Genomic DNA, 26,107 nt, shown 5'->3' with positions numbered 1-26,107 from the left:
GATAATAAATCATTTCAGTCTCCTTGTTTCATGGTCTGAACGGGGGTTTGTCAACTGTATATCAACTATAGTCCCAAGGACTCCTGGAAATGTTGCAAAGGACAAACCCCGGTCTGCTTGTTATTGAGAGACGCCCTATAGCACACACATAGCCCTCGTTCTACAGTATATGACTGTGAGATAAAGGGACAGACTCTGGCACCTTTACACAGCTGTCTCTCACCTGGAACATAATCATCTACAGTGCAAGTCACAATATTTATGTTAACACTCATGCTTTAAAAGGCTAGATTACGGCAATAGGCCATCTGGTGGCCCAAACTGCAGTGTGTCCATTCACCAGTGAGTCATTGCTGCTGCATGTCATTTACCTAAAAGCTCTACTCCACTTGTCTTTTTTAGATCCAAATACAGAGAAGACGAGGCTCATTGCACTTGACCAAGCTCAAAACCCCACATTAACCTGTTTATCCTTTAGAGTTCCAGACTCACTACATTGTGCTTAAAATATAAAGCTAGAACAATGGTGCCCAGAAACTACGCAACAAATGTATGGCAATCCCTTTCCAAACTCTCGCAACATTAAAATTTAAAGCCCACATTTTTCTGGCTATAAAAATTTCACTAACTCAGCCTCCCCTCAGAAATACCTGCAATATCTATGTCTGTGGTGTGATGCTGTTGAGGCTCTTATCTGATGTCTGTGCCGTGCATCTGTCTGAAATGCAATGCAATGTCTGTTGTGAAACTACCCCTTTCCATCATAACACTGCATCACATCATCCTGTGCTGTACTAACGTGCTAGCTGCACAGAGACACACGAGTCCCCATTCTTTCTGTTTTCCATCCTTACATCTCTCAATACCAAATGCCATTATTAATCACAGCATCTCTCAGTAGACAGGACCTACTTCCTGTCGGATTTCTAGAAGGCAACTCGTCAGCCAATCCCCACGGAGGAAATAAAGAGGCTGAATTAGCTGTCAGTGGGATGGGCTTCCCTATGTATCATAGGAAGAGGTTCAGAGAGGGCATTTCCCTGCTGCGATACCCTGCCTGAAACTGGATTACCTTTCCCTGTCCTCGTTCCACCACCCCACACCGGACCAAACAGATTAGACAACCAGACGACTAAAATAATATCTTTTCAACTTTAGTGTAAAGTCAAAACATCCATCTTAATCCTAAAATGTATGTTAATCCTCCAACCCTTGCTTTTTAAAATGATGGAATGGCAGACAGGCATTAACTCAGCCACTACAACTCATAATGTAAAACAGACACCAAATATATGTATGCGTCAACTGTAAAATAAAAATGAGCCATATCGTTAGGATGAATTCTGCTTGCAGTCCTTTCGCTAGGACTGAAAGCAGAATTTGTGGTTGCTATTCTCTTTTGACTTAAATATCTGGCTTTTTACCATTAATTTTGGCCAGCGAGAGCAGAGAGCTTTTGTTGCACCTGTGCAGTTTGTTTAAATATATGTTTTGCTCAGATTGGTGTACTATATACTGTTGTGTAGGTATATAGTACACCTAGTTAGGTAATTACATTGAGAAACACCTGGGCAGAACTGCCAGATTCTAAACAGCTTGCTCAAGGTGACCTGCAGATTTTACTGGGCTCTTTTAAATCACCTTACATGTTAGCCCTATATGAAGCTGGCTTGTGTGAGCTTGTAGCTCATTTAGCTTGTCAATATTAATGCAGTGAAAGTTAATGGCGTTGTGGCGTAGCAGTTAAGCACTTTAGCCTGTAATCCAGAGGTTTCAGGTTTGATTTCCAGGTGGGGCCCTGCTGCTGTATCTCAGAGGAAGGTACTTAACCTGAATTGCTTCAGTGAATATCCAGCTGTACAAACGGATAATAGGTGAAGAAAAAAAAAAAAAAAACATGAAGCTATGCAGGTCATTCTGGATAGGGGCGTCTGCTAAGAAAATATTAAGTACCTTGAGCATACCTAATAGTAAAGCTGTTATGAGTGTCAGGAACCCACAGCTTCAACGTGTGATGAGTTGGGGATATCAGCGTCAAGATGATCTGAAGGTTACTACACTTGACAGTGACAGAATTTAGATATTCAGATCAGCATATTTAATATCAGGCTTGATTGTGTCATTACGATCGGCTTCACTACACATCCATCTTGTAGTCACGCTTTATATGATACCGCCTTGTAACATCATATTTTATCATGTTTATGCCGCTCCGGTGATACTCAGAAACGTAAATGGAGTAAGTGTTCTTTGACAGCTACAGACAAGATGTAGGGCAGAACACTGCTTTCCAGGACAAATGGCTTTCGGCCCAGTTTTGCCACCCAGCCGGGCTGAGGCTGGGCTCTCTGGTCCTGGGAACAGCTGGGGAGCACTGACACGGAAAAGCAGGCAAGCAAACGGTACCTGCCGGAAACATTCAGGAGAATACCGACACATCTAAGCGGCCACACGCCACCAGCCACCACAGGCTGAGAGCAGCACTGAGTTACTGATCGCCACTTTCTGCAAAGGCGCCCTTGTGTTGCGCGAACTCCAAAGCGAAATTATTTTTAAAACCCACAGAACAGGGCAGATTAATGGTTGCTGCTGCTGTTGCTGCTGCTTCAGTTATGTAATTGGACGGAATGGCCATCAGCGGTCTGATAACAACAGATGGCCATGGTCACCACGGCAATGGCAGCAAGGACGCTGAAATCATGAAAGCATCCCTGGGTTTTACAGCAATCACAGATACACACACACGCACACATGCACACACACACACACACACGCAGATAAGCACACAGAATAACATGCTAAACCACATTCCCGTGCCTGCCACAGAGATTGCATGCCTAGGACTACAGGACAAGCTTCCGTCTGCCTTGGGAATACTCTCCTCCCATCTGTCAGCTAGCACTCCAGGTTCTACTCATTAGCGACAGGCATGATACAGAACAACAACGTCCTAACCACTAATGTTAGAAAAAAATGCATTTGCTCTAAATAAAAGGATCTGTGCTAATCTAAATGAAGTACATTCTGTCACCACTATGACCAGTCACACGCACAATCTCATCCTGTCTAACCTTCAATTAAGGATAAAAGGCATCAATGCGCACACTATGTGTTCTCTCTGTGTGATTCCATTTTATAAGGAATTGTCAAATAATATGACAATTAAGTGTCTGTTCAATCAATGGTTGCATCTGTGAACAACAAAGATATGTGTATTATATCTCAAGGCTTTTCTGAGAACTGTTTCACACAAGTTGAACACTGCACTCTAACTCACATATTGAAAAATGACAGTGCCTAAATTCAGTCTCAGATCATTAATATTTCAAATCTAATAAGTATCTTTTCTAATTTTGTCTAATTTAAAAAAAAAAATCACCATAAAAATGAAATATCGCAGCATTACTAAAATAACCACTGAATTCACCATCTGGTAAATGTCTCCAACCAGCCTCCTTCAATCCTAAATAAAGAACAGTATTCACCCCTATTGAACATGACGCAGAACCGTACCTCACAGTTAAACTGAATGTATGTGTCCATGTTCCCAAAGTGCATGGCTGCTCTCTTGAGTTATATCCCCCAAACGGTCCTTCTTCTGGTGGGCAAGCAGATGAGGGGACTCAGCTCCATACACAGCTGAGCCTTGTCACAGGCTGGGGGAAAATGAAGCAAGGCAGCCTAACCGCTCAGCATGCCTGGGAGAAGCCTCGCACAAAAAAAAAAAAAAAAAAAAAAAAAAAAACACACACTGGCTCTGTTGATCCACGCAACCTTAATATTTTTGACAACTGTGCAGCCATCCATCCGCCAATCCCGGGTGAGATTAGAGCTGTGACATCACTGCTGCCATGGCCCCCTCATCTGAGGCAGGGGTTGTGCTGAGCCACAGCTCCCTCCCGTTACCGTGGCTTTCAGAGTAAAGATCTGAGGCAGCTCACCACCGCTGCGCTGCTCCAAGCCTCCCCTGAGGCATGCTGGGATTGTTCCGCTGTTTTTTTTTTTTTTCCCACCAGCAGCAAAAAACACAGCTTTGCTCCCCTTCCTCAGCATTAGCATATCACAGAGACCCCTATTTCTACCATCTTCATCTCTCTGCAACGTCAGTATAGCAAAATGCCAAGACATGACACACTTTTAAAATACAGAGTGGCCATGTCTTTCAGAAAGACAACTTCTCACATGTAAATGCTCACACATAAGCATATTTTACATTACATTACTGCCATTTAGCAGATGCTGTTATTCAGAGTGACTTACATAGGTTACAATTTTACTGCGTCAATTCTAGGTTAAGTATCTCGCCCAAGGGTACAGCAGCAACCTTTTGGTTATGAGGCCTGCTCCTTACCACTATGCCACCCTGCTGTCTCTCGTTAGAGTAAGTATGGTTGATAATTGTATGCAGTTTGGTATTTGTAGTTTCAGCAAGAGTTTGCATGAGCGGAGAGAAGCTATTCTTCAGATGACAAGTCTTCATATTACATAGTTTTACTTCCCTTTGACTGGAGTAACTATGGAACAGTAATAATGGTCAATAAATCGCTAAGGCTCTAAAGACATGTCAGATCTTCAGGACGGCCTATTTATTCAACACAGCAGGCCAATGCACAACATAAACCTATCAGGTAATAATGGGATTAAAATGCATGCTTAATTTTACTCTTCATAGATCTACTTGAAAGCAAAACTGAATGAAAGTCAAAAGATTTAACATTAGTGTACATGGTAAACCCTGATCCTATGACCTGTTGGGAACAGAACCCGTTGTTACAAGGATACATTCACATTTACATTTATTCATTTAGCAGACGCTTTTATCCAAAGCAACTTACATAGGTTACAGTTCTTTACAATGTTATCCATTTATACAGCTGGATATTTACTGAGACAAGTACGGGTTAAGTACCTTGCCCAAGGGTACAGCAGCAGTGTACCAGCGGGGATCGAACCGGCAACCTTTCGGTTACGAGTCCTGCTCCTTAACCACTATGCTACACTGCCGCCCAAGTGTAGGATAAGTGTATGTTTAAAGATGAAACTGACAGGGACACACAGTTTCATCCTACCAACCAAAATTCTGACACATTTATATATATTGCAATATAGTATATAGTATAAGGACAAAATTACATGTTTGCACTACATTTGAATTACAACATGGCTGCATTCACAGAATTCTCCCCCTCAGCAACAAAACAAATGTAAAGAGAACAATGGCCAAAACCATATAGGCCCAGCACTATGGGATGCTTAGGGGTGCACTGCACCCCCAGACGGACCCCAGTGCACCCCCAGCTGTCTCCTCATATCCCAATGTCTACATAGTATTTATGACTTTTTGTGCACCCCTGTGGATTGTGATTGCACCCCTCAGTATTTTCTCCTGGCGCCCAGCCTGTAACCATAAGGTTTTAGGTTTGAATCAAGCCTTTGCACATGGAAGTTAAGTTAATCTCAATTGTTGGCAGCAAAAGGATAATATATTTATGGGTGTCTGCTACAAAAGTACACCACTGAATATGATGGATGTTTAGCACAAAAATAACCTTTTATTCACAGCTGTCCAATGACACATTCAGTGGGAAAGCAATAAGTATGGAAACGACCAAGAAAAAAATAAGTCTGTTCTGCTTTTCCTCTTTAAGGAGTTCAATGAAACAATACAGCATCATATTACAAGAACATGATTAAAAATAAAAGAATCTGGCTCCATGGAAAGCTACCACAGCATGAACGGAGAAGATTACGATCAACACAACACATTTTTATTAAATATTACCATTTTTCTTTTTTTTGAGTCTGCCTCCATTACTGTAACCCTATTGTTATTGTGTGGGTTCTTTGTCTTCTCCGTTTTGTAATTATTATTCTGCTACTTTTCAGAAAATAGTCCAAAGCTTCTACACCATATGTTTAAATTGGATTATGATTTATTTAGTTTGCAGAGGACTATGAGCCAGATCTAATTTGCAACCATGGGTACCCGCAGGTCACATGATTCAGCTATTGTCAATCTGGAAAACTAGGAAACAGAAAGGATAGATTTACACCCCACACAAAAACTAGCCACCCACTCCTGGGGCATCGCCTGAGATTTCCCTGCTGCCCTGTTCAAAGGGCCAATTGGAGGTCAACCCACTGCCCTGTCACGGAGTCCAGCACTATAGCCATAATTACATCCTGGACACGAGTATATTCTGATGTTAGGAAAGGCAGCTCCCTTGTCCAGGACACTCCAGATGATGTATATTTAGCCTCCCAGATGCCTCAGCAATACAGAAGGACTATGGACAGCCATACCTCCAGGACCGTTGCAGGACCATCAACAGCACTGGCGTGGATGTATGGTAGTAGACTTGGTTTCCCTTGTCTAGTCAGGTTGCACAAGTTAACTTAGGGTAGGGCTTGAATAGTGCTATGCTTGCACTCACTGGTCTGGGAGTGTTGTTAGCCTGGTCTGACACTGTTGCTCATTCACCTTGAATGGATACGCTTCTGTTCGTTTGTGCTGGAAGTCGCTCTGAATAAGAGCATCTGCTAAATGAATGTAATGAAATGCACTGCTTGAAGTCTCAGCTCCTACCATAAGAAATGCATTACCACAACGATGACACTTAAGAAAGATCCAGAAACCCCTTGTCCTGAGAGCACGCTCACCATCTGTCAAGTCTGGACTAACTCCAGCTGGTAGCCTAACCTGCCCGAAATCCTGGTCACTGACAATCACAAGGCAAGTTTTCTTGAAGGCGGTGAACCTCATAACTCATTCTCAATGGCATTAACCATAAGGCGGCACACCTGCCACGCAGTCATGTGGCACTTGTAAACGTCTCTCATTCCAATCGAATTACGCCTATTCTCCACCAGCAACATCAAGACATGTCCTCATATACAGCAGACGCCGGTGAATATTAAAACGTTATTTCAGACAGTACTGAAGGAGGCCATCACACCATAGGATTAAGTGGCACAATCTTGGATACAGGGTATGTTTGTGAATCCATTCTCGTCATTTTAAGGGAAAATTATTGTCATTATCAGCAGCGGAGCATGTTCCTGTGGAGCCCAGGGGCTCTGGTCAGAACTCTGACGGAGCTGAATCATCCGCGAAGCACGGCAGCGGGGAAACAGTACACCCCCACAACCTGTCTAGTTTCTAAGAAACGCAGCCTTTACACAATGTGCGACCGTGGTAACAAGGTACAGCTAGTTCTGAGGACAGCAGGACACAGCCAGGTCACCTCAACTGCCAACTACCACCTCGACATTTCAGTCATTGTACGCTGCACGACACAATGAAGGAAGGGACCCGTTTGATCCAAAGACCTGAAAAATTATCACAGTTGTTAATGTTTCCGGTGAACATTTTTCTTTTCCCTGCGCATGTGGATGTATTTCGCTGAAGCTTTGTAATAAAATAAATTTAAAAGGGTGATGTGAAACGAAACCATTTGCTTTAATAAATGTTTAATAAATGAGTTTACTGATGCATCTAGCAACAAGGTCAAGTCCAACTAACCCAAAGAGCCGCCAAATGTGTATGGCAGAACACAGCAATAGCACAGCAGTATTACAGCAACATGCAACATGCATCCATGTCTTTTTCAGGTAGAAGTATTTCTTCTGACCGAGAAATAATTTTACCACAGCTTTGTTTTTAATAATCGCTTAGTCACCCTGTGTTCACCACAGTGAGTTAAACAGCCTGCGGGATACGGACATGGGGCTTGTCAGCTTTGACATAACATCAATTCACCAACGAAGCATGTAAACACTGGCCTGCCATGCAAAAGTCATGTGTCAACACACCTCCAACTGCATAGGATCGTGCTATTAATGTTTTTCCTTCTACAGTCTGCATTTATAACAAATTGGCCGTGTAGCATAGTGGTAAGGAGCGGTGCTCGTAATGGAAAGGTTGCTGGTTCAATTCCCTGCAGGGGCACTGTTGCTGTACCCCTGGGCAAGGTAGCTCAGTGAGAACTGCCTCAGTAAATATCAAGCCGTATAAATGGATGACACGCAAAAACTGTAACCTATTTAAGTTGCTCTGGGTAAGAGCATCTGCTAAATGACAATAATGTAATGGTTATTGTTCTGTCAGTCACATGCCTCTGGGCAAGGAAAAGGAAGAAGCAGAAATGGAGCCGTTGTAATTAGACCCTGGCATCCTATCATGGGCAAGCACCAGTCTGAGGCTGAAACATTATGACACAGTAGGCTATGCACAGACTGCTCATCTGACTATGGTCCGGTCGGGCCTCTTAAGTCAAACAAACCAGCATACACACGAATAACATTACTGTTAACACTTTACAGGAAGATTTCATTCATTAACCATGAATTTATAGTTTATAGATTTAATAGTCACCTGGATGGGGAGATCACTGTGCTTTAAGACATGCACTCCAAAGAAATGTTTACAGGCACTGTAAGTTCATCAATGTTAATAACATTAATGTTTATTAAAAAAAGCTCAATCTTAATGTTTTCATAAGTATATTATTTAATGGCGAATTAATGGGATCTCAATATAGTGTTGCATGTTACATGCCGCATACCAGTGTTACATGCATGCATTAAAAAAAAAGGCTTAGCATTGAAACTCACCACACTTCTGCCACCACCAGGGGTCTGTACCTGCAAAATACACGAGAGTGTCAGACCCACACAAATCACTACTCGTTTCCAGAAGAATCACTGAAGCAGCCATGTGCATCTTACAACAAGCACACCCCACCTGATATGCACCTAAATCTCATTACAGTCAGCACCCAATATTCAAAACCACAAGGTGTACAGAACCAATAGAACAGGAAATCAGAATGTTAACAGGCACAATACTGAGAGAAGACACAATGGTACTCTGTACAGACTGCATGGGCAAAAGACATATTTCAAAGGTTTCCTGAAACTGACAGCATGTTAGCTAAACCACCAAAAAGCTGTAAAAATAAATGTCTGCATACAACTTGGCCATTGACGAAGTTCTTGTCCCATCTAGTTTCACAAATCAACAAGCAGCATTGATTTTAGTTTACATCCAGTAATGACACATCTGTTTTTTTTCCCAGGAGTTCAAAGCAATCACAATCCAAACTTAATGTTAACCACATGCTTACAAAACAAAACATAATTTGGCCGTCTTTGTTCAGTATATAAGTATATATCTTTCATCCATTAAGTAAAATCAATTTAATAGCCAGCTTATCACAGAGAACGTGATCTGCATAAAACAGACTACTCCCTTGCCATTTTCCTACCAATCAAAAATGCACAGTAAAAAGGCTTGGGAGGGAAAGGACTTTAAAAACTACAAGTGAAGAACAGGCAGTGCAAGATATTTCATGACAGGAAATGAATCACACCATCAAGGTCAGCCCTTTTTCCAGTGTGGAGAAGGACATAAAAGGTGTTGTGCTGTAGATGTGGGACTGTTCCGCTGGCACACCTTCAGCTAACTATAAAATATATCATAACTGAATCATAATCTTCATAAAGAGGTGGTCTGAATAATTATCACCTGGTGATAACTATCATACCTAAAACAGGTTACAGTGGAAGCTTACAAATACTTTAGGTGTACGCATATTCCGCATTTAAAACAGAGCCCAAGAAAGGCCATATACCACTAAATGCACCAGAAGCTGTGGAGAAAGGAGGAATCTTGACACTTGACAACTCAAAAAAGAGCAAATAAAATCACTGTGAGTCATTGAGCACACAGTAGGCTACTGTGTGGGAGAAGCAGAAATCACCCATCACTTTACAGAGACCTGCAGAGTGGAGGGAATGCATCTGCATCCAACACAGGAACTCCAGTGAAGCAGGCGACAACATATCAGGCATAAGAACAGCATACTCCTATTTACCGCTAATTAACCTATAATGCACAGGGCCTCATTTTGTGGAGTTTTACATAAAGTTAATTTCCTTGCATGTATATTTGATGATGAAAATGGTTCTTCAGAAATGGCTCCAGTGATCTTCACATGTGGGGTTGTACATAAGAGTTCTATTTTGACTAGTTTGCTAAAGGTAGCCTCCCCACCCCACCTTGCTATAACTTCCATATAACCATACTACATCAATCTGTGCTGGAAAAAATGTTGTTTTCTGATACATTTTATGCTGGGGTCTTATGCAGCAAGTACTCCTGTACAACACAAAACAGAAATGGTGAAGTTTTGCTTTAGAGGACCTCAAGTAAAATCCTAACACCCTACTAAGTACTACATTAGACTACACAGCAGCATTCATAAGACTTGATTAACATTCACAGAGCTGGTTAACAGCTCTCATATTCATGCATGAATTCACAGCTTAATACAGCCAACAATCTGTATCACACAGCATGAGGTCTCTGTGATGCACTGCATCAGTGATAATGGTTATAAATGGTAAATAATTATGAATTATGAATTAAATGACTTGTTACAAATGTACTTCTGCAGTCTTATGTAGCACATGACAAAGTTATATGTACATATACATAAGATCTCCAGACATGTCTTCAGCCCGTATTTTGCTTTGAGCTATATAAACACTTACTTCAGCAGCAGCATGTACCCATTTCCAAAAGGTGTTTCAAGAAGCTGCCCACTCCCCAGGACAAGATACGGTACCGCTATTTCAATCTAGTGACTACATAACCAATGTGTCACTACAATATACATGGAAGGTAAAAATGGAACCATTTTTCCACATTGTTGGTCACTGCACTTTTTTAGGCCTTTGACAGTGTGCAGGAAACAATATCTATTGCTATATAGGAAGTACTGCACAAAGTACTGTAGTTATGATTATATATATATATATATATATATATATATATATATATTAATATTTACAGTATATTTACAGTAAACAAACTTTGTAATAATGCCCAGAGCCACATTGGAGCCCTTACCTGCTCTGCAAATCCCATTTAGGGATTTGGCTGGTCAAACCATGACAGCAGATATACAGCGTAAACGTCTCTGTGTACCGTTTCTGCTTGGATTTTGGGGAAAACATGGTTTTATTCAGTTTTTCAGATCATCATCAGCTGAATGAAAAACAAACCACTGAGAGGCAGAGAGGGGTAAAGGAACCACCCCAGTCATCTTTCAGCACTGAAAAATGTACAGTTCTGCCAGTTCTCCCAGCATCCTCACAGACACCCAAGACATCACCCCTTAACACCTGCTGCTTTATATTAATTGCTGTACATTTTATATTTAGTATCACGGTGCGTTTTGGAAATTTTGTGATCTAGTGACTGGGATGTACAGTAGTACATTTGGCTTGTACTTGTGCAACCTTGCTTGTAGGTTTCACAAGTTAACTTGTGGTTGGGCTTGAATGGTGTTGTGCTCACAATCACTGGTTTGGGAGTGTTGTTAGCCTGGTCTGACACTGTTGCTCATTCAGCCTGAATGGATATACTTCTGTTCTTCTGTGCTGGAAGTCGCTCTGGCTAAGAGCGTCTGCTAAATGAATGTAATGTAATGCAATGCAATTTCACCCTGCCATTCAGAGAAAGGCTGCCAGTCTTACTTCAAACTGTCTTTGTGGGTGCAGGTCTTTTACAGGCAGAAATGTAGGGGTGCAGATGTGGTGTCCCCATTTTCACGGCTTCGAAGACAGTGTGCAGGTCACATACTGATACTGGGCACACTGGGAGAACTCCACATAAAGGAATTCCACATAGGTGTGAGGCAAATGTTGCCGCATCATAAAGTACTGCTGGGATACTGCCTTGGGTTCGCAATCATTGTGCTATCCTGAAAACCAATATTATGTGAAATTAGTTCTTGCACAACCACCTCCAGCACTACATCCAACTGGCAGCATGATAAACAATGAAATGTTCATTAAGGAGTGTAACGCTCCGCACTACGTGTATACGGTCGGACACAGACGAGATACCACATTTGGTACATGCGGGCCAGCTATTTCCAAATGAATCTCACAAATTGGAGTCAAACGTGCAAAGCGCACACTGGTTAACTCGCACACGAATATGCACGTCCGGCTGTAACTTTGCGGGTCCAGGCATGTTTAAATGCGTCTAATATGGTCTCGGACCGCCTATGCCCCGTAGTGCTCATTTATATAGAATTATCTGTAGTTCGTCCAGTTTGCACTGAGTAAGACCTGGCGTACATCTTTTCACTGGGCACGATACAACTAGACTCCTGGGGTGTTGGGAGCCATTTTCACAAGATGCAATTTGTTCCATTTAAAAAAGGCATACTGGCATTGCAGATTTTAATTCACGCGAAATGCGCAAATACATGTATCAATAAAATGAAAACGAACACACACCTAGCTTGGCAGTATAAACGCAATACGTGCGATACCACATGAACTTGAAACGCAAACCGGTTTATTCCAAGCAATTACAGAAGCTACGTAGCTTCCAACCAAGACGTTTAATTACTCTTAACCCCAATTTCATTTTCTATGGACATACTCTGAATATTGAGGCTTGTATGATTGATTTTGTAAAATGGAGGCTAAGATGTTATCGCTGGTAAAGAGACGACATGCACTGTATGGCAAGTCCCATTAAGGCATGCAAGTATCTGTACTTATCTATATTATATTTTTGATTCTTTCAGTCGTTACCTGTTCACGTTCGCCACATTTTTCGCAAACCTGTTTGAAATTCAAAATGTCACAATGTCCTTATGAATCACTGAAAGATACGAGCAACCCATTCAGCAATTGAATATTTCAAGTTCAATTTCCTTAGGAACAAAGGCGAAGCCTTAAGGAACAGGATAGGTGCTGAAAACGGGTCCTTACCGTTGGCAGGAGCGGCTCCATTTGGGCTCCTTGGTCCTTAACGTCCATCTTTCATTGATTGTGTTTTCCCTAAGATCTTGAGCTATTTCCCTTTTTTTGCAGTAGCCTGTTCCTATCAGATGTTTCTGCAACACGACGAAATCAAACACACACGCACTGAATCGGTATGGTCCCACTCACACTCAGCCCTCGATCACGCTCACATACTACCCTCGCTGAAGCGCAATGCTTCTCATTAACGCGCGCGTCTTATGCGCATACAAACTGAATTATTACCACAGAATGTATAAGGATGGATCACATTATATAATGGCCATGTAAATTTATACACGCGTATATACGCTGTGTAGAAGAATATTTGTCAATATTATCATTTGTTGTATATTTCCATAAACTGCACAATATCATGAATGCTGGAAAACTCCTACCGCATCTAGCTATTCATTTTCATATTAGCACAAATGCAGATAGTATAGCACAATGAAGGTTCTTGTGATGCACGTGTCCGTAGAATTATACCCTGGATATTGTTGTAAATCAAAACGGCGAGGCTTGGGTTTATGCATGTTCATCGTATGTACATATGGTAGCCTACTGGAAGCCTTCCGGAATGGGCAAAATAACCATATATAAGACTACATATGCGAATCGGCTATTTATGGCTGTTGCAATGACCTCGCCTGGCTTCACAATAATCTATCACGTCCTGCAGTACCCGTAAAGCATGTCACGCCAACACGTTGCTGATGCAGCCGGCCTGTGCAGTGAAAATGAGCGCTGTTCGCTGAATCTCCAGCAGAGCACGCCAAAGAGCGGTGTTACATGCACTTAGCAAATTCTGCTCTTACTGGAACCAGCACCATACAGTGAGTGGATCGTGCTACACGCCGCTTGCGTCATTGGGAAAACATACATGGGGTGACGTAAATACATGTGGTGTCTCCAAATTGACGCAAGTGAAACAGCGAGGGTACAGCCGTTACAGGGATTCATGCTGTATTCATACCTGTAATGATGCCGCCCACAGGAGTAAAAGGTGCAAGTAACAATACATGAGAAATATGAATAAAATGATTTTAGCCACATAACGTTTGTAGCTTAGCTGCATGCTACCAGGCAGAAAATTCCAAAATGACCCAATTTATATATATAAAAAAAAAAAAACATCTGAGTGCCAGAACATGTAGCCATATGCTCTACATTGAAAATTGAACATTTGAAAAATGTCCATCACGGTCCATTAAATATTCTGTTTTTGTACAGTACTTTACCGAACAGAATCAAACAAAATCAAACAAAAATCAGATCAAAAGGTTTACGGTCACAATGACAGCCAAATGTCTCGTGCTATTCATTGAATAATACATGTGTTTCAGAGTTCAGTGATCGCAGTGAGCGCATGAACGATTGCTCCCCATTTCTACAAGCGACGAGGACTATGGTTTTTCACATCCCTTTGCGTGCTGTGCCGTGCGGCTGGCGAGGGCTTTGGTGCGGAGCCCGCAGCACACCTACGCGGTCGCTGCGGTGTCAGTGACTCGGATAATGAGATATGCCTGTCGGTCAGCTGAGGGCACAGTTCAGTAACGCCAGCCAGCACTGGAACTTTGGCTACAGAATACGTCGACACACACCGAGCGAAAACAAGAGCATGACCAGGTTAGCTCATAGCTTAGGGTGTTATTTGGCATATTTTGTGATAAACGTGGACAGGAGGAAAAAAAAACAAAATTAATGTAACCTGCCGGTGGTAATAAAGCTCAAAAGGCTCCGTGTAATTTGAGACAACAGGATAGACAATGTGCATGCAATGTGAAGCTAATTAGATCTGAAAAACAAACCAAAAATAGCTTCAGTTGTGTAATGGGCAAATTTTGGGTCTATATTGCTGTTCATCTGTCATCATATTACACATTGAAGTCCGTGTAGATAAGAATCTGCTAAATGACTAAAGGTAACAAATCTAAAGAGTGATCTTCAAAATGAAATGCTTGCAGTATTACAAAATCCAACACAAACATTTTGTGGTCATATTGATTTTGAAGATTCAGTTAAGCAGATTACAGTTCCTCCAGTGCTTATTACTCTCTTTAAGCAGTCTGGCACAGATCCCCCATTTCTGCAGGATTGTATGAGCAGCTCACACCTATATGACAAGCTGTATGTCAGACCATGGGTGTTCAAAAACTGCTGAAGAGCACTGAACCACAATAAAAAAAATTTGGCAGTGAAGACATCAGTGGTTCTGAATGTTACTTCATGTTTTTACTCCCCCTTTTTTCCCAGACCACCTCCTTCTCCCCCACCTGACATTGGACTGACCTTGGGTAGATCCACTGCTCCTTTGGACAGGGGTACTTTTTGAGGAGGGGAGATACATCACATTGCTCCTGTGTTTCCAAGGATAGTAATTCTCCGCCATCATCTGCTTTTAGACCGCATCTAATTTCGTCAGTCAGTTACACCTTAACTCATCCCCGCTCCATTGCCTTTAGCCTCGCTCCAGCCTTTTAGAAATGATCTTTAGACCATCAACACATTAGCAATTAGCAAGACTGTAAGAATGTGCTTAACCACCAACCCATCCATATCTATTAGAAGTATATATGTTGTTTGGAGGTGTTAAAGTGCTAATGGTACTGAGACTGTTACAAGGAGCAGGGTGAATCCAAAAGCTGAGGGCTGAGGTGACTCACTCAGACACAAAGGTTGGTTCCAAGAAAACAAAGTTTTCTTTACTGAAGGCTCAAGAAGTGCACAAAAAAAAATCCAAAAGAGGGGGACTTGGTACAAGGGAAAATGTGGGTCTTAAATAGCAGAAACACAGGTAACTAACTCAACACAGGTTTAACACATTAGCTAAATGAGACAGGGAACAAACAGGGAGTGAGGCCATCTGGTGGTTATCCCAGGAAGCAGCAGCTGGGAACCCCAAGAGGAATTTTTGAGGCTGACTGTTGGTAATTCCAGGAAGGAACAGCAGCTGAAACTACTGGTAGCTCCTTCTCTTCTTTGACTGTTTAAGTCACCTTAGGCAGGGATGTTTTCTCCAGGCTTACTCTGAGTAACAGATCTTGAAATTCAGATGTTGAAAGTCAGAGCTGTTCCTCTGATCATGTGATCAGGATGATTTCTTTCAGACTACAGTTCTGTCACATCTACCGTTTGCTACCATGTGTAGTTCATATTAACAATCGCCCCATTTTGCTAACATTTTGCACTCTTTTTGGACATGGTCTGTAGATGTGTGTGTAACAGTTCTGGCAATGCACCACACATAAAAACAGCAAGAAGGGGGAAACATACAGGCAAATAAAAACATAAAGGCAAGTTATTTTAAGTAAAGCAAGGGTATTAAAACAAAACTACCTATGCTAGACCCAAAGCAAACTCTTTATCAGATCCATCCTGGACAGCTGCTGCACCCACAAAGCCATCTGATTGGACAGCTGAGGCTTGTTAACCAATAGCTTCTCTAAAACCCATTAACAGACATTCTTCATATGGACAAAAGCATTATTAGCACTGAAGATGAAATCAATTAAAAGAGATCAACTCAGTATTGATAAGGCCTCAAATGGAGTGAAGGCATCTCTTTCACAGTGCGCTTAAAATACATTTTGTTGCCCTAAGCCCACGGCTGCCTGACACATTTCTCATACACGGCAATTTCACAGCACTCAGACTCTCAGCACTCAATCATCTTATATTTGTCATGCCTCCCAGGCACGGGCCCCACATTTGTGCAGAGGTGCCATAGCTCAGTATGGTTGCAAAACCTTTGCATTACAAGGTTGTAGATGTGCACAGATTTCTGAACAAAATTCTTTGGTAAGTCTTCTCAACACTCATGCACTCAGAAAATATTTGTGCACCTTTGGGACTATGGTTTGTTAGGGGGCAATCTTGAAATTCTCACTGATTCCTGTTCCAAGCACTGAGAGACTGTCAACTGGCAGTAAAAAATAGCTGTTGTGAAACAATGGAAGGTGTGTTTCCCTGATTATAAAATGGCTGTAGATTTGTCAACACCATATTCCCCAGTCCTGCAACATCTCTGGTACAATGTTACAATACATTACATTATTGTCATTTAGCAGATACTCTTATCCAGAGCAACTTACAGGTTACAGTTTTACATTTGATCCATTTATACAGCTGGATAGTTACTGAGACAATTGCTGGTTAAATACCTTGCCCAAGGGTACAGCAGCAGTGCCCCGGCGGGGAACTGAACCAGCAACCCTTCTGTTATGAGCCTCTCTTTTTTATGCCTATGTTACACTGCCACCCCAGCTTGTACAGGGTACAGTTCATTGTAGAGGGTTACCCTAAAATTATCAGCCTTCTATCATTCACAATATGTTTTCTGTTCACGATTATGCTACACTGTTCCAGGTTAACCATGCACTAGACGTGGTGGTAAACTCTGATGTGTGTATTAGGCTGTGCACTCAGTCTCCAGCATGTAAAGTATAGAGCCACCCAGAGCCACCTGGAAGAAAAGCCCCGAGGCTGCTGGGGCAGCAGTGTAGCATAATGGTAAGGAGCAGGACTCGTAAGCAAAAGGTTGCCGGTTTGATTCCCTGCTGGGGCACTGCTGCTGAACTCTTGGGCAAAGTACTTAACCCACAATTTCTTCAGTAAATATCCAGCTGTATAAATGGTTAACATTGTAAAAAAAAAAAAAAAGTTGTAGCCAGTGTATGTTACTCTGGATAAGAGCATCTGCTAAATGGCAATACAAATTTTGTGTGTGTGGTTTTTTTATGTAACTTAATGCGTAACTTAATGTCAATATATGCAAATCTATGAGAATGGATTTGTACTTAGATGTAGGGGCGATAGAGGAGAGCCCCTTCAAAAACGTTCCTTACTTGTGTAAAATGTATTTATTAAAATATATGTAATTCATTAAAATGTGTATACTAAATAAGCTACTTAACTGCATTGGTATAACTTTCCTCGAATAGAAATATGTACACGCAATCTGCTAAATAAGACAATCAATGGTGCTTTTGTTACTTTACCACTAGATGTCGATGTTTCCCTTTTTACATAACTAGTGAAGCCCTACATGTTCAATATTAGTATGGACAGCACAGCCCAGAAAGGGCCGATTTGTTATGTAAAGCAACGTTATAAACAAGCAACATAGTCCAGTCTTTTGGTCATGAATGAGATGACTACAGTTTAATTGCAATCAGTGTTCCCCTGAATGAGGAAAATGGTTATCTCAAAAGTGTGATACTGACTACATCCAACTATGACTACTAACAAATATGTTACTAATTAGGCTGTTGATCTTATATAGCCAAGTAATCTATAGTATACATGGGAATACAGTTTTGTGACCTGCCTCCTTTTGTTATTTATGATATGTTAATTGAATGACCTTTCCTGAAGTACTTCGTTTGTCTAAATATCTAATTCAATCATCCTCTTATACATTTTTTCAATGTCAGTGGTGGCAGATTATTTGGAGAAAAAAACAGCTCACACACAAACACGGTACACCTCAATATCATTATGCACCTCCCATATAAATCAATCATCATGTAATATTTCTTGTTTGTGTCAGCCTGACAAATGGTCAGTGTCTGGGTATATTTTTGCCAATCTAGTTTTAGAGAGATGAACACAATGAATAACATTAAACTGGATGAAAGCACACTCCCAAACCCACCAAGACCTTCAAGTATGGCCGCAGTACCCCTGGGTTATCTCTTATATGTGCACTGTTTTACACCCACACTGCAGTAGTAGAAATATCAATTTACAGATATATCAGCACTAGCATCCAAATAATAATAATAATTGTATCAAGTAAAGTATATGGAGTTTGACATCTTTTAAGCATTTGAAATAATAATTGACTACATATGTTGGTGTGCATCTATAAACAGGTATATACACAGATATAAACACATGCATGCACCCAAACGTATAACTGCACGTTTCAAAAATGGATACCTAGGCATATTAACACACAACCATATACATATTTATCCAATCAAATTTATGGAATATCCATCATGCATGTACACGAAATCACCTCGATTGTAAAAATGTATATGTGACATTGAGATGAATGAATAAAAGAGAAGAGATTCGTTGAGTAATATCAACTGTCCTTTCAATATATTAAAGTTTCAGTTTTCTTGCCTGATCGTTTGAATCTCAAGGGTGGGCCCAAGTCAAAGAACATATCCTCTGTAGGGATTAAAATACCACAAGTCTTAATTTATATTGATCCCCGTAATTTCAGAGCGCGGTTATCACCAATCAGTCTGTTAGCCTTCTTTTCTCAGGGAATACCGAACTAATAATTAGAATATAGTAATAGTGTGCAACTGAGTTACCATTTTCATTTTGAACACCAGATGACGCTAAAGTTTTTTATGTTGTTTCTTAATCACCCATTGTTTTAACTGCCCTGGGTAAAGTAGTTTTATTAGTGGTTTAAGATAAGAAGGCTGGAAAAAGACTGTTGAGGGGGAAAAAACGAATTTATCGAGATCTGAATACCGAACATGCAACTGTATCACAAGAAGGATGATATAAGACACACACATATACAAACGCACGCACGCACAGGGGCGGGGGCATACTGCAACTCAGTAACGTCTTTCATTTAAAAAAAATGTATACATATAAATAGAATGCATATTAGCTCCAAGTATTTTCATGCCTGCTTATCTGTGTGTGAAACAGAGAGGAAAGGAGAGTTAGTGTGTTTCTGTCTTTACATTACATATACGCCTGAAGGCATGTTGCTGTTCAATATTGTGTCATTGTATTTATAGTTACACTATTTACAGTTACAGCTATTTTATGTAAATGCTTTGGCAATACTGTCAATAATGCACATTTTAATTTGAGAGGGGGGAGAGAGAGAACTTCATAAACGAGGCGAAAACGGTAAGCTTCAATTCACTGCAAATGTTTTCATGAACAGTTAGCTGTAAATGTTGAACCAGTTCCCTGTAACTGCGCGAATTTCTACGACACCCTCGCAATAGAGTATTTCTTGAATTAGAAATGAATTGCAAAACTACTGTATTGTATGACAAGCTATTCAGTTTTTAGAATAACATTTGCAAGTGTAAACGACAAATTAATAATTATAAAATTTCAAGACACCGTGCCGTCATATTTTCGCAATTATAAATTTATCTTTATTGCATGTTAGTCATAAGGAATAATGACACTGAAACACGTAGATAACTGGGGACCAGTCGAATGCATCAGAAAATTACCCAGGAAAACATTTGGGAAATTTTCAGGTACGGGATTCCATCCTTATTTGCATTCACTTGTATACTCTATTTTGATATTTTTACAGCGCACTACTCTGTCAAGGGTAAGTATGAATACATTCAAGTACAGTAATTTCGCGAAACATCAATGAACAGAAACTACTTTTCATTTATTTTACATTTTTATTTAGTAAAATGCACAAGTTTGCACTTTATCAACAATTACATTGTGTTTTTTGGCACAACATTCATTTTGAAACGTACCAATCTGGGACAATGATGTACAATTTTCTGTTCAGTAGGACGAGAGATCGATAATGGGTTTGATAAAGTAATGTACAGAGAACAATACATATTCTACAAATACATCTCGGCATTTCGCAGCTTAAACCTACAAAGAAAGGAAATGTGGCTTCTAAACTGTAGATCACTATGTCGTTTTCCATGGTGATTATAATTATTTTAACGAGAAAACAGGGACACCACTCTTAAGACCATACATATGGCGGAAATAAATAATTTTTAAAAATCGTTATAGTATGGATTCAGAAATATCAAAATGCAAAACAATTAATTTTACACCTATACGTTTAACACGATATCACCAAAACTAGATATGTCTGTACATTCGTTTCTTACAATGTTCAAAATGTATTGAACACCTGTATTGATGTGTTTTGGTATTTTTCAGAAAATATTACTTTTTAAAAAGCGAAAAATATGTTCAAGATGTTAGACTATGTTCTTTATTTCTATCAACGTTGATATGTTACACTTAATTGCATGTATGGTTCAGACCAATCCATCGATGGATAGCGTATAATTTAACAAATGAATTTATTTATTTTCAGGAAAAAAATAATATAGAAGAAACGCACGTATTCCAGTTATTCTGTCATTTCCTAACTATGTGAATAAAAACTGTAGTACCCAATGTCCTTAGCACAGTTTTTCTCGCAATCCCGGGGTGTCAACAATTCACTTTTCAACGGGGAAGCGGTTTCCGAAACCGGCGTGGCCGAAGGTGATATTCGCCTCCGTTTGGCCTGCTCAAAAATTCCAGAGTCGCTCGAATCGATGGACTTTATGGAAGAAGGTGTCTCTATCCAACTGGATTCCGAGAGCTCTTTTGGTTTGGCGTCCTCGGATCCACCGAGCGAGGATCTCTCCGTTGAGAGGGTGTCCGCATCGTCCACCAGGTAGCTGGAGGCGCCAGTTCGACTCCCATTGGAGGGCCAGCAGGACAGAACAGAGCCGGACTTACTGCAGTACTGTGGAGGACTGCGCGCACCCCACCCCGAGGGGTCGGGGTAGTAACCCAGAGGTCTCCCTGAGCATCCCGGTGTGGGCAGAGGAAGTGCCTTGACTCCAGCGGCCGCGTAAGACAGCAAGGTCGCCGCGTTCCCGGCGAAATCAGCGGCGGCTGCGGCGTCATACGCCGAGGCTGCGAAGTCCAGTCGGTTGTTGGCTGAGGTGACAAACCATCGCTGCGGGGAAGCCGCCGCGACCTCCTCGGCTTGTTGTGGGGACAGCAAGCTGTTGCTAAGTGGGACGCTGCGGTCCGTGCCAGACCCGGTCCCCGCGCCAGGGTGGAAACGGGATTTGGCATAACTGCTGACAAATTGTTCCTGCAGGAAAGAGCCAGCCATGGCGTACCTCGCACCAGGCATGATCTGAGAGCGGGGAGAATCACCAGGCGACGGCGTCAGACGGTCAATGTCGCAACCTGTGTAGACGCTGAGACAAAAAAAATTGCAAGATCATTCCAACTTGTACCAATATGCACGGCGTGTATTCTAATTTGCCACAAGAATAATGATGTCCTTGTGAACGGGCCTAATTGCATCATGGATACTCATATCTTAACACAGTGCGTCAACACAGAGACCCCCATTCCGAAAACTGTAGTAGTAACGGTCTTAACAGTAAGACGTATTGCATGCATAAAATAAATATTTTTTATTAAATTAACTGTTTTACTGATAATTATCTGTCGCCTCCGACCACAGATACAATGCGACATGGTGACACCTATACACGTTTTAAATAATTTTAAATAATTCTTGACTAAAAACACTGAGAGTCTGTACACAAGACACTTAATAAATAGATGAAATGAAATTTATTTGAAGAATATTTTTTTATGGAAGTGTAAATTACAGTTGTTAAAACACATATAGTGTTTCAAAGAGGGCCAAGACGCCGCAGACGACAGAAAACAACGCGCAGCATATAATAAGACCGTTTTAAACAATAAAATATAGCAATATATAGCACACTATGCCGAAGTAGTAAGCACCTTCAAACGAATGAAAGAAATGTACGCATTCACAAAGTCACGTACGTGTACGTTACAACAAACAGAAAATAGCCCACAACCGCGCATAACAGTATAAATAATGTTTTACCTGACCAAAGCTGGTCATGTTTCGAGCAAGTTACCAGGGTAAAGGACACTGTATGAATAATGGAACGTTATTATCCCTCTCAGACAGTAAAATCTGCTTCACCAATTTGGCCAAACAGTATAAATGTACGCTCTGTGAAAATCCAGTTTCCAACAAGAGAAAAGGTGTGGGTTCATTCATTTCAAATCATTTTTAAAGTTGCTTATGATTTTGTCCAAGGCAAGACTAAGAGTCGTTTTGAGTGTATGATTCTTTGCGTTTCATCTCGTCTATAAATCATAACTGTGACCGGTCGGCGCGTTTTTAAAACAATGGTGTTTATGGTTTAAATAGAATAATGCGATTTATTATGATGCGTAGAAAAGGTTGTAATAGTATTGAATATATAAACATGCGTTCTTGCAACATAATTTTACATAAAACATAACTTCAAAATAAAACGGAATTAATGTTGCATCTGTTAGTTCGCAAACAACTTTACCATTTGCATATTCTGTTTGATATAATGTTACTACTCACACATCCGATTCAAACGTATGAAATATCAATATTCAAATATACAGAAAGTAAACGTCTTGTCTCATATGTTGTAGAATAAAATCCAGAAATATTCTTACGTGTCGTAGTTGTCCCGAAACCCTTTTGCAAATGGATTGTGGTCGATTTTTAACTGTGTAATCTGGGGGAAAGGGGTGAGAGATGGGTTAGGATTAATATTAAAATACAATCCAATATATTCTAAACCCGAATCATCATAATAACCCTGCTTTCAGCAACAGTCTGTTAATATCTTGTCCATGCTCTCACACCACATAGATGTTTGATTTCCTAGCGCATTTCTTACATCTGTATTCTGGTAGGCTGTGACCGCGATGAATTGCGTTTCAGGGAAACTAAACGTTTGTACTCGTCCGGGGTGAGCAGTGTCCTCCGTCCCGTCCTCGTTTACTTCCACGACATGCAACCGGGGCTGATACTTATGAAGAGACTGTAGAACCACCATCTGCAGAGACAAACCAAGGCCGCTTTGTCTGTCACGATTCCCTTTGAGTATTAATGCCGTAAAGACAGAATGGGTCCATGGATCCGTGTTTGATGTGTATTAGCTTGTCGAACCATATTATCAGAATGTACCACTCGAAATATGTATATTCTACAATGTAACGCCAGTGTCAGTGGGGAAATCATTTGTAAAAATAAGAATGAATAACAGAAAAATAAAAGATAAAAGATAAAATACCGCCCTACTATTACTACTATAAATAATAACAATGGCACAATGTATTACGATAATGTAACGCAGTTTCAGCCTGTTTCAGACACCTGAGATAACCATATTCTTTGTTGCTGTCATTCAGATTTGAGCATGTTTTAACGTTTAAATACTGAGCAACCAATACTTACCTGTCCTGTATTGTTAGAAGCTCCTTTGTTATTTGTTAACTTAAGTTTTCCAAAGGATATTTCCTGGCGCATCCAGTGGGCTCCGGTGTTCGGGGAGTCTGGATGCATATAAATTCTATTCCCTAGCAGCCATGAAAATGAAAATAAGTATAATGATGAACTATCTAAGAAGGACAACAAGTACATGCTAGTAGCGTGTTCCGTTGCACACGGGGAAATGTTAAAATAATTTGTAATGAAAAACATTTGAGTTGTCTTAAAATCATGGATTTTTCGTTTTATATTCGTTGCGTGGCGATTCCACGAACACTGCATGACCCTGGACTATCAGTGTATCGGTCGTTATGGCCTGCGAAGACTTATTCATGCATAATTCTCACCTATGAGCGCTCGGAAAGTGTTAATTGGAAGAACTTGCCTGTCACATTTGTGTCCGCTTTGCCACACGGCACCCACTTTCCTCCCTGGAATCTCCAGTGATTGGGGTCGGCCAGAATTACTTCCACAAAAATATTATAATGTGCAGTCGGATCAAGCCCAGAAATATTAAAGCTTAAAAACGGGAACATCCGTCTGATGAAAAAGAAAAAAATATAACAATACATGGCACGTTCTTGTATACAATACAATTCACGTTTTAGGAAACATGCGAGTTAATTTAAACATAAACGAGCGTTGTAGTCTTCCATTAAGTCATCCAGTAATCATTACTGTGAAATATATTTAAATGCTGATTACAAAAATGAAAGAAATATGGAATAAATTCTGATTTTTAAAATGTATTACTTTTTTACGCGAAATATAGTCTCGAAATATAGAATTGACAGGCTTGGGGACAGGTATTAAACCACACAATTGACTTAGTTTATCATGATCTGTTTTTACAGTAAATAAAGCACGGGATTTATCAACAAATTTTATATGCATAAGTATGATGTATGGCGAACTCCATTAAACCAATTTTCCATGGGAAAGTGTGCGTCACTATAATGTAAACAGTATGAACAATTTTAACATTGTTTGACTATTCGGTCTTAGAAGCCAGAAGTTCAGACTTCTGAGTCGATCTTAGAAAGAACGAGTGGTATATGTTATACGTACCTTCCTTGTTTGGTGATGATCATTTCTGTCTGATGTCTGTGAAACTTGATCCACAGAGCCCTGTTGCACAGATAGACCTGAGCTTTACCGGGCACGAGCCCAGCTTGCGCCGAGGAGAACTGGTAGAAAGCCCCCCCTTGGTAAGTGTGTCCATACTGTTGCGCGTAAGAGTAGCCCGCTGTTGGATAGCCTTGCGGAGAAGTGTTGGTCAAGAGACTGTTGTACGCTCCATTGGTTATTACCGGATGATGAGCCATGTAGCGGCTGGGACTCCCAATAGAAAAAGCCGGATGCGACGGTCCATGCTGGCTGGGGTAGGGAAACATAGCACCAGTAGACGCAGGCACTGGCTGGGGTTGGCTGGACTGAGACAGGATATACCTTTCTGCAGCAGATCCATCGAAATTGTGACGAACCTCAGGGGCTCCATCCAGAACAGGAGACAGTTTGCTTCTCTGGACGTCCCTAGGTGCGTCTTTGGAGTCAGAAAAATTGTCTGCCTCTAAATGATTCGTCATCCCCCTGGAATTTTTTTTCAGAGGTGAGCTTCTCTCCAGGTTGTCAGCGGAGGATATAATAGGATGGTCCTGAAAGGCAAGTTCAGATGCATCCGAGTTGGCATAGCCGCTGCCCACAGTCAGAAATTTCTTGGACAGCATGGTAGATGGCGAAGACGCAACGATCCAACTGCAATTGGAAACGGCTATTCACGCAACCTTACCCCACTCATTTAACTTAAAGCTCAACGGATCTAGGTTGAGAGAAAACGCCTTCCGCCGTTTGAGCTACTTTTTTTTTTTTTTTTGCAATCAGCCAATTGACACTACACGCAGCAATCAAGAACGACTCGCATTCGGTCCCTCTACCAGCAACTCTAATGAAAGGACTGTTGCGATTGGTTTGCTCGTGACAGTAATTTAATTAGGCAGACATTAATTAGGATAATCACATGGGTCCTAATTGTAATGTATACAGAAAATATGATGTATCCTAGGACACAATTCAGGTCTCTGTGTTATCATAATTTTTTTGTTCAGACAGATATAAGGGACTAAAGTGCGAAGCAGGAATTTGTCACTAGCTATACTTTTAATACGTCCATATTCCTTGGTGCCATAGAATCCGTCACACAGTGAAATG

At 40.9% G+C, this 26,107-nt stretch overlaps 2 protein-coding genes across 2 annotated transcripts in view; both read right to left on the bottom strand.

The window, feature by feature from the left end:
• Positions 1 to 13,036, bottom strand: part of LOC118786162 (sodium-driven chloride bicarbonate exchanger-like) — a 45,182-nt gene extending 32,146 nt beyond the window's left edge. The window contains exons 1-2 of the mRNA XM_036541237.1: positions 12,796 to 13,036; positions 8,614 to 8,643 (exon numbers count right to left, since the gene is read on the bottom strand). Of these exons, the coding sequence (XP_036397130.1) occupies positions 8,614 to 8,643; positions 12,796 to 12,843 (78 nt within the window). The 5' untranslated portion in view covers positions 12,844 to 13,036. The remainder of the gene's footprint in view (positions 1 to 8,613; positions 8,644 to 12,795) is intronic.
• Positions 13,037 to 20,956: 7,920 nt separating this feature from the next.
• Positions 20,957 to 26,069, bottom strand: LOC118785393 (T-box brain protein 1-like). Its single transcript, XM_036540008.1, is given in 8 exon segments — positions 20,957 to 21,791; positions 23,080 to 23,141; positions 23,307 to 23,465; positions 23,867 to 23,988; positions 24,285 to 24,439; positions 24,968 to 25,638; positions 25,640 to 25,654; positions 26,064 to 26,069. Coding segments are annotated over 8 exon segments (2,025 nt in total).
• Between the last annotated feature and the right edge of the window lie 38 nt (positions 26,070 to 26,107).

The sequence above is a fragment of the Megalops cyprinoides genome, chromosome 11 (genome assembly GCF_013368585.1).
Source record: "Megalops cyprinoides isolate fMegCyp1 chromosome 11, fMegCyp1.pri, whole genome shotgun sequence".
Lineage (NCBI taxonomy): Eukaryota > Metazoa > Chordata > Actinopteri > Elopiformes > Megalopidae > Megalops > Megalops cyprinoides.
This window is presented reverse-complemented; position numbering and strand designations above follow the sequence as displayed.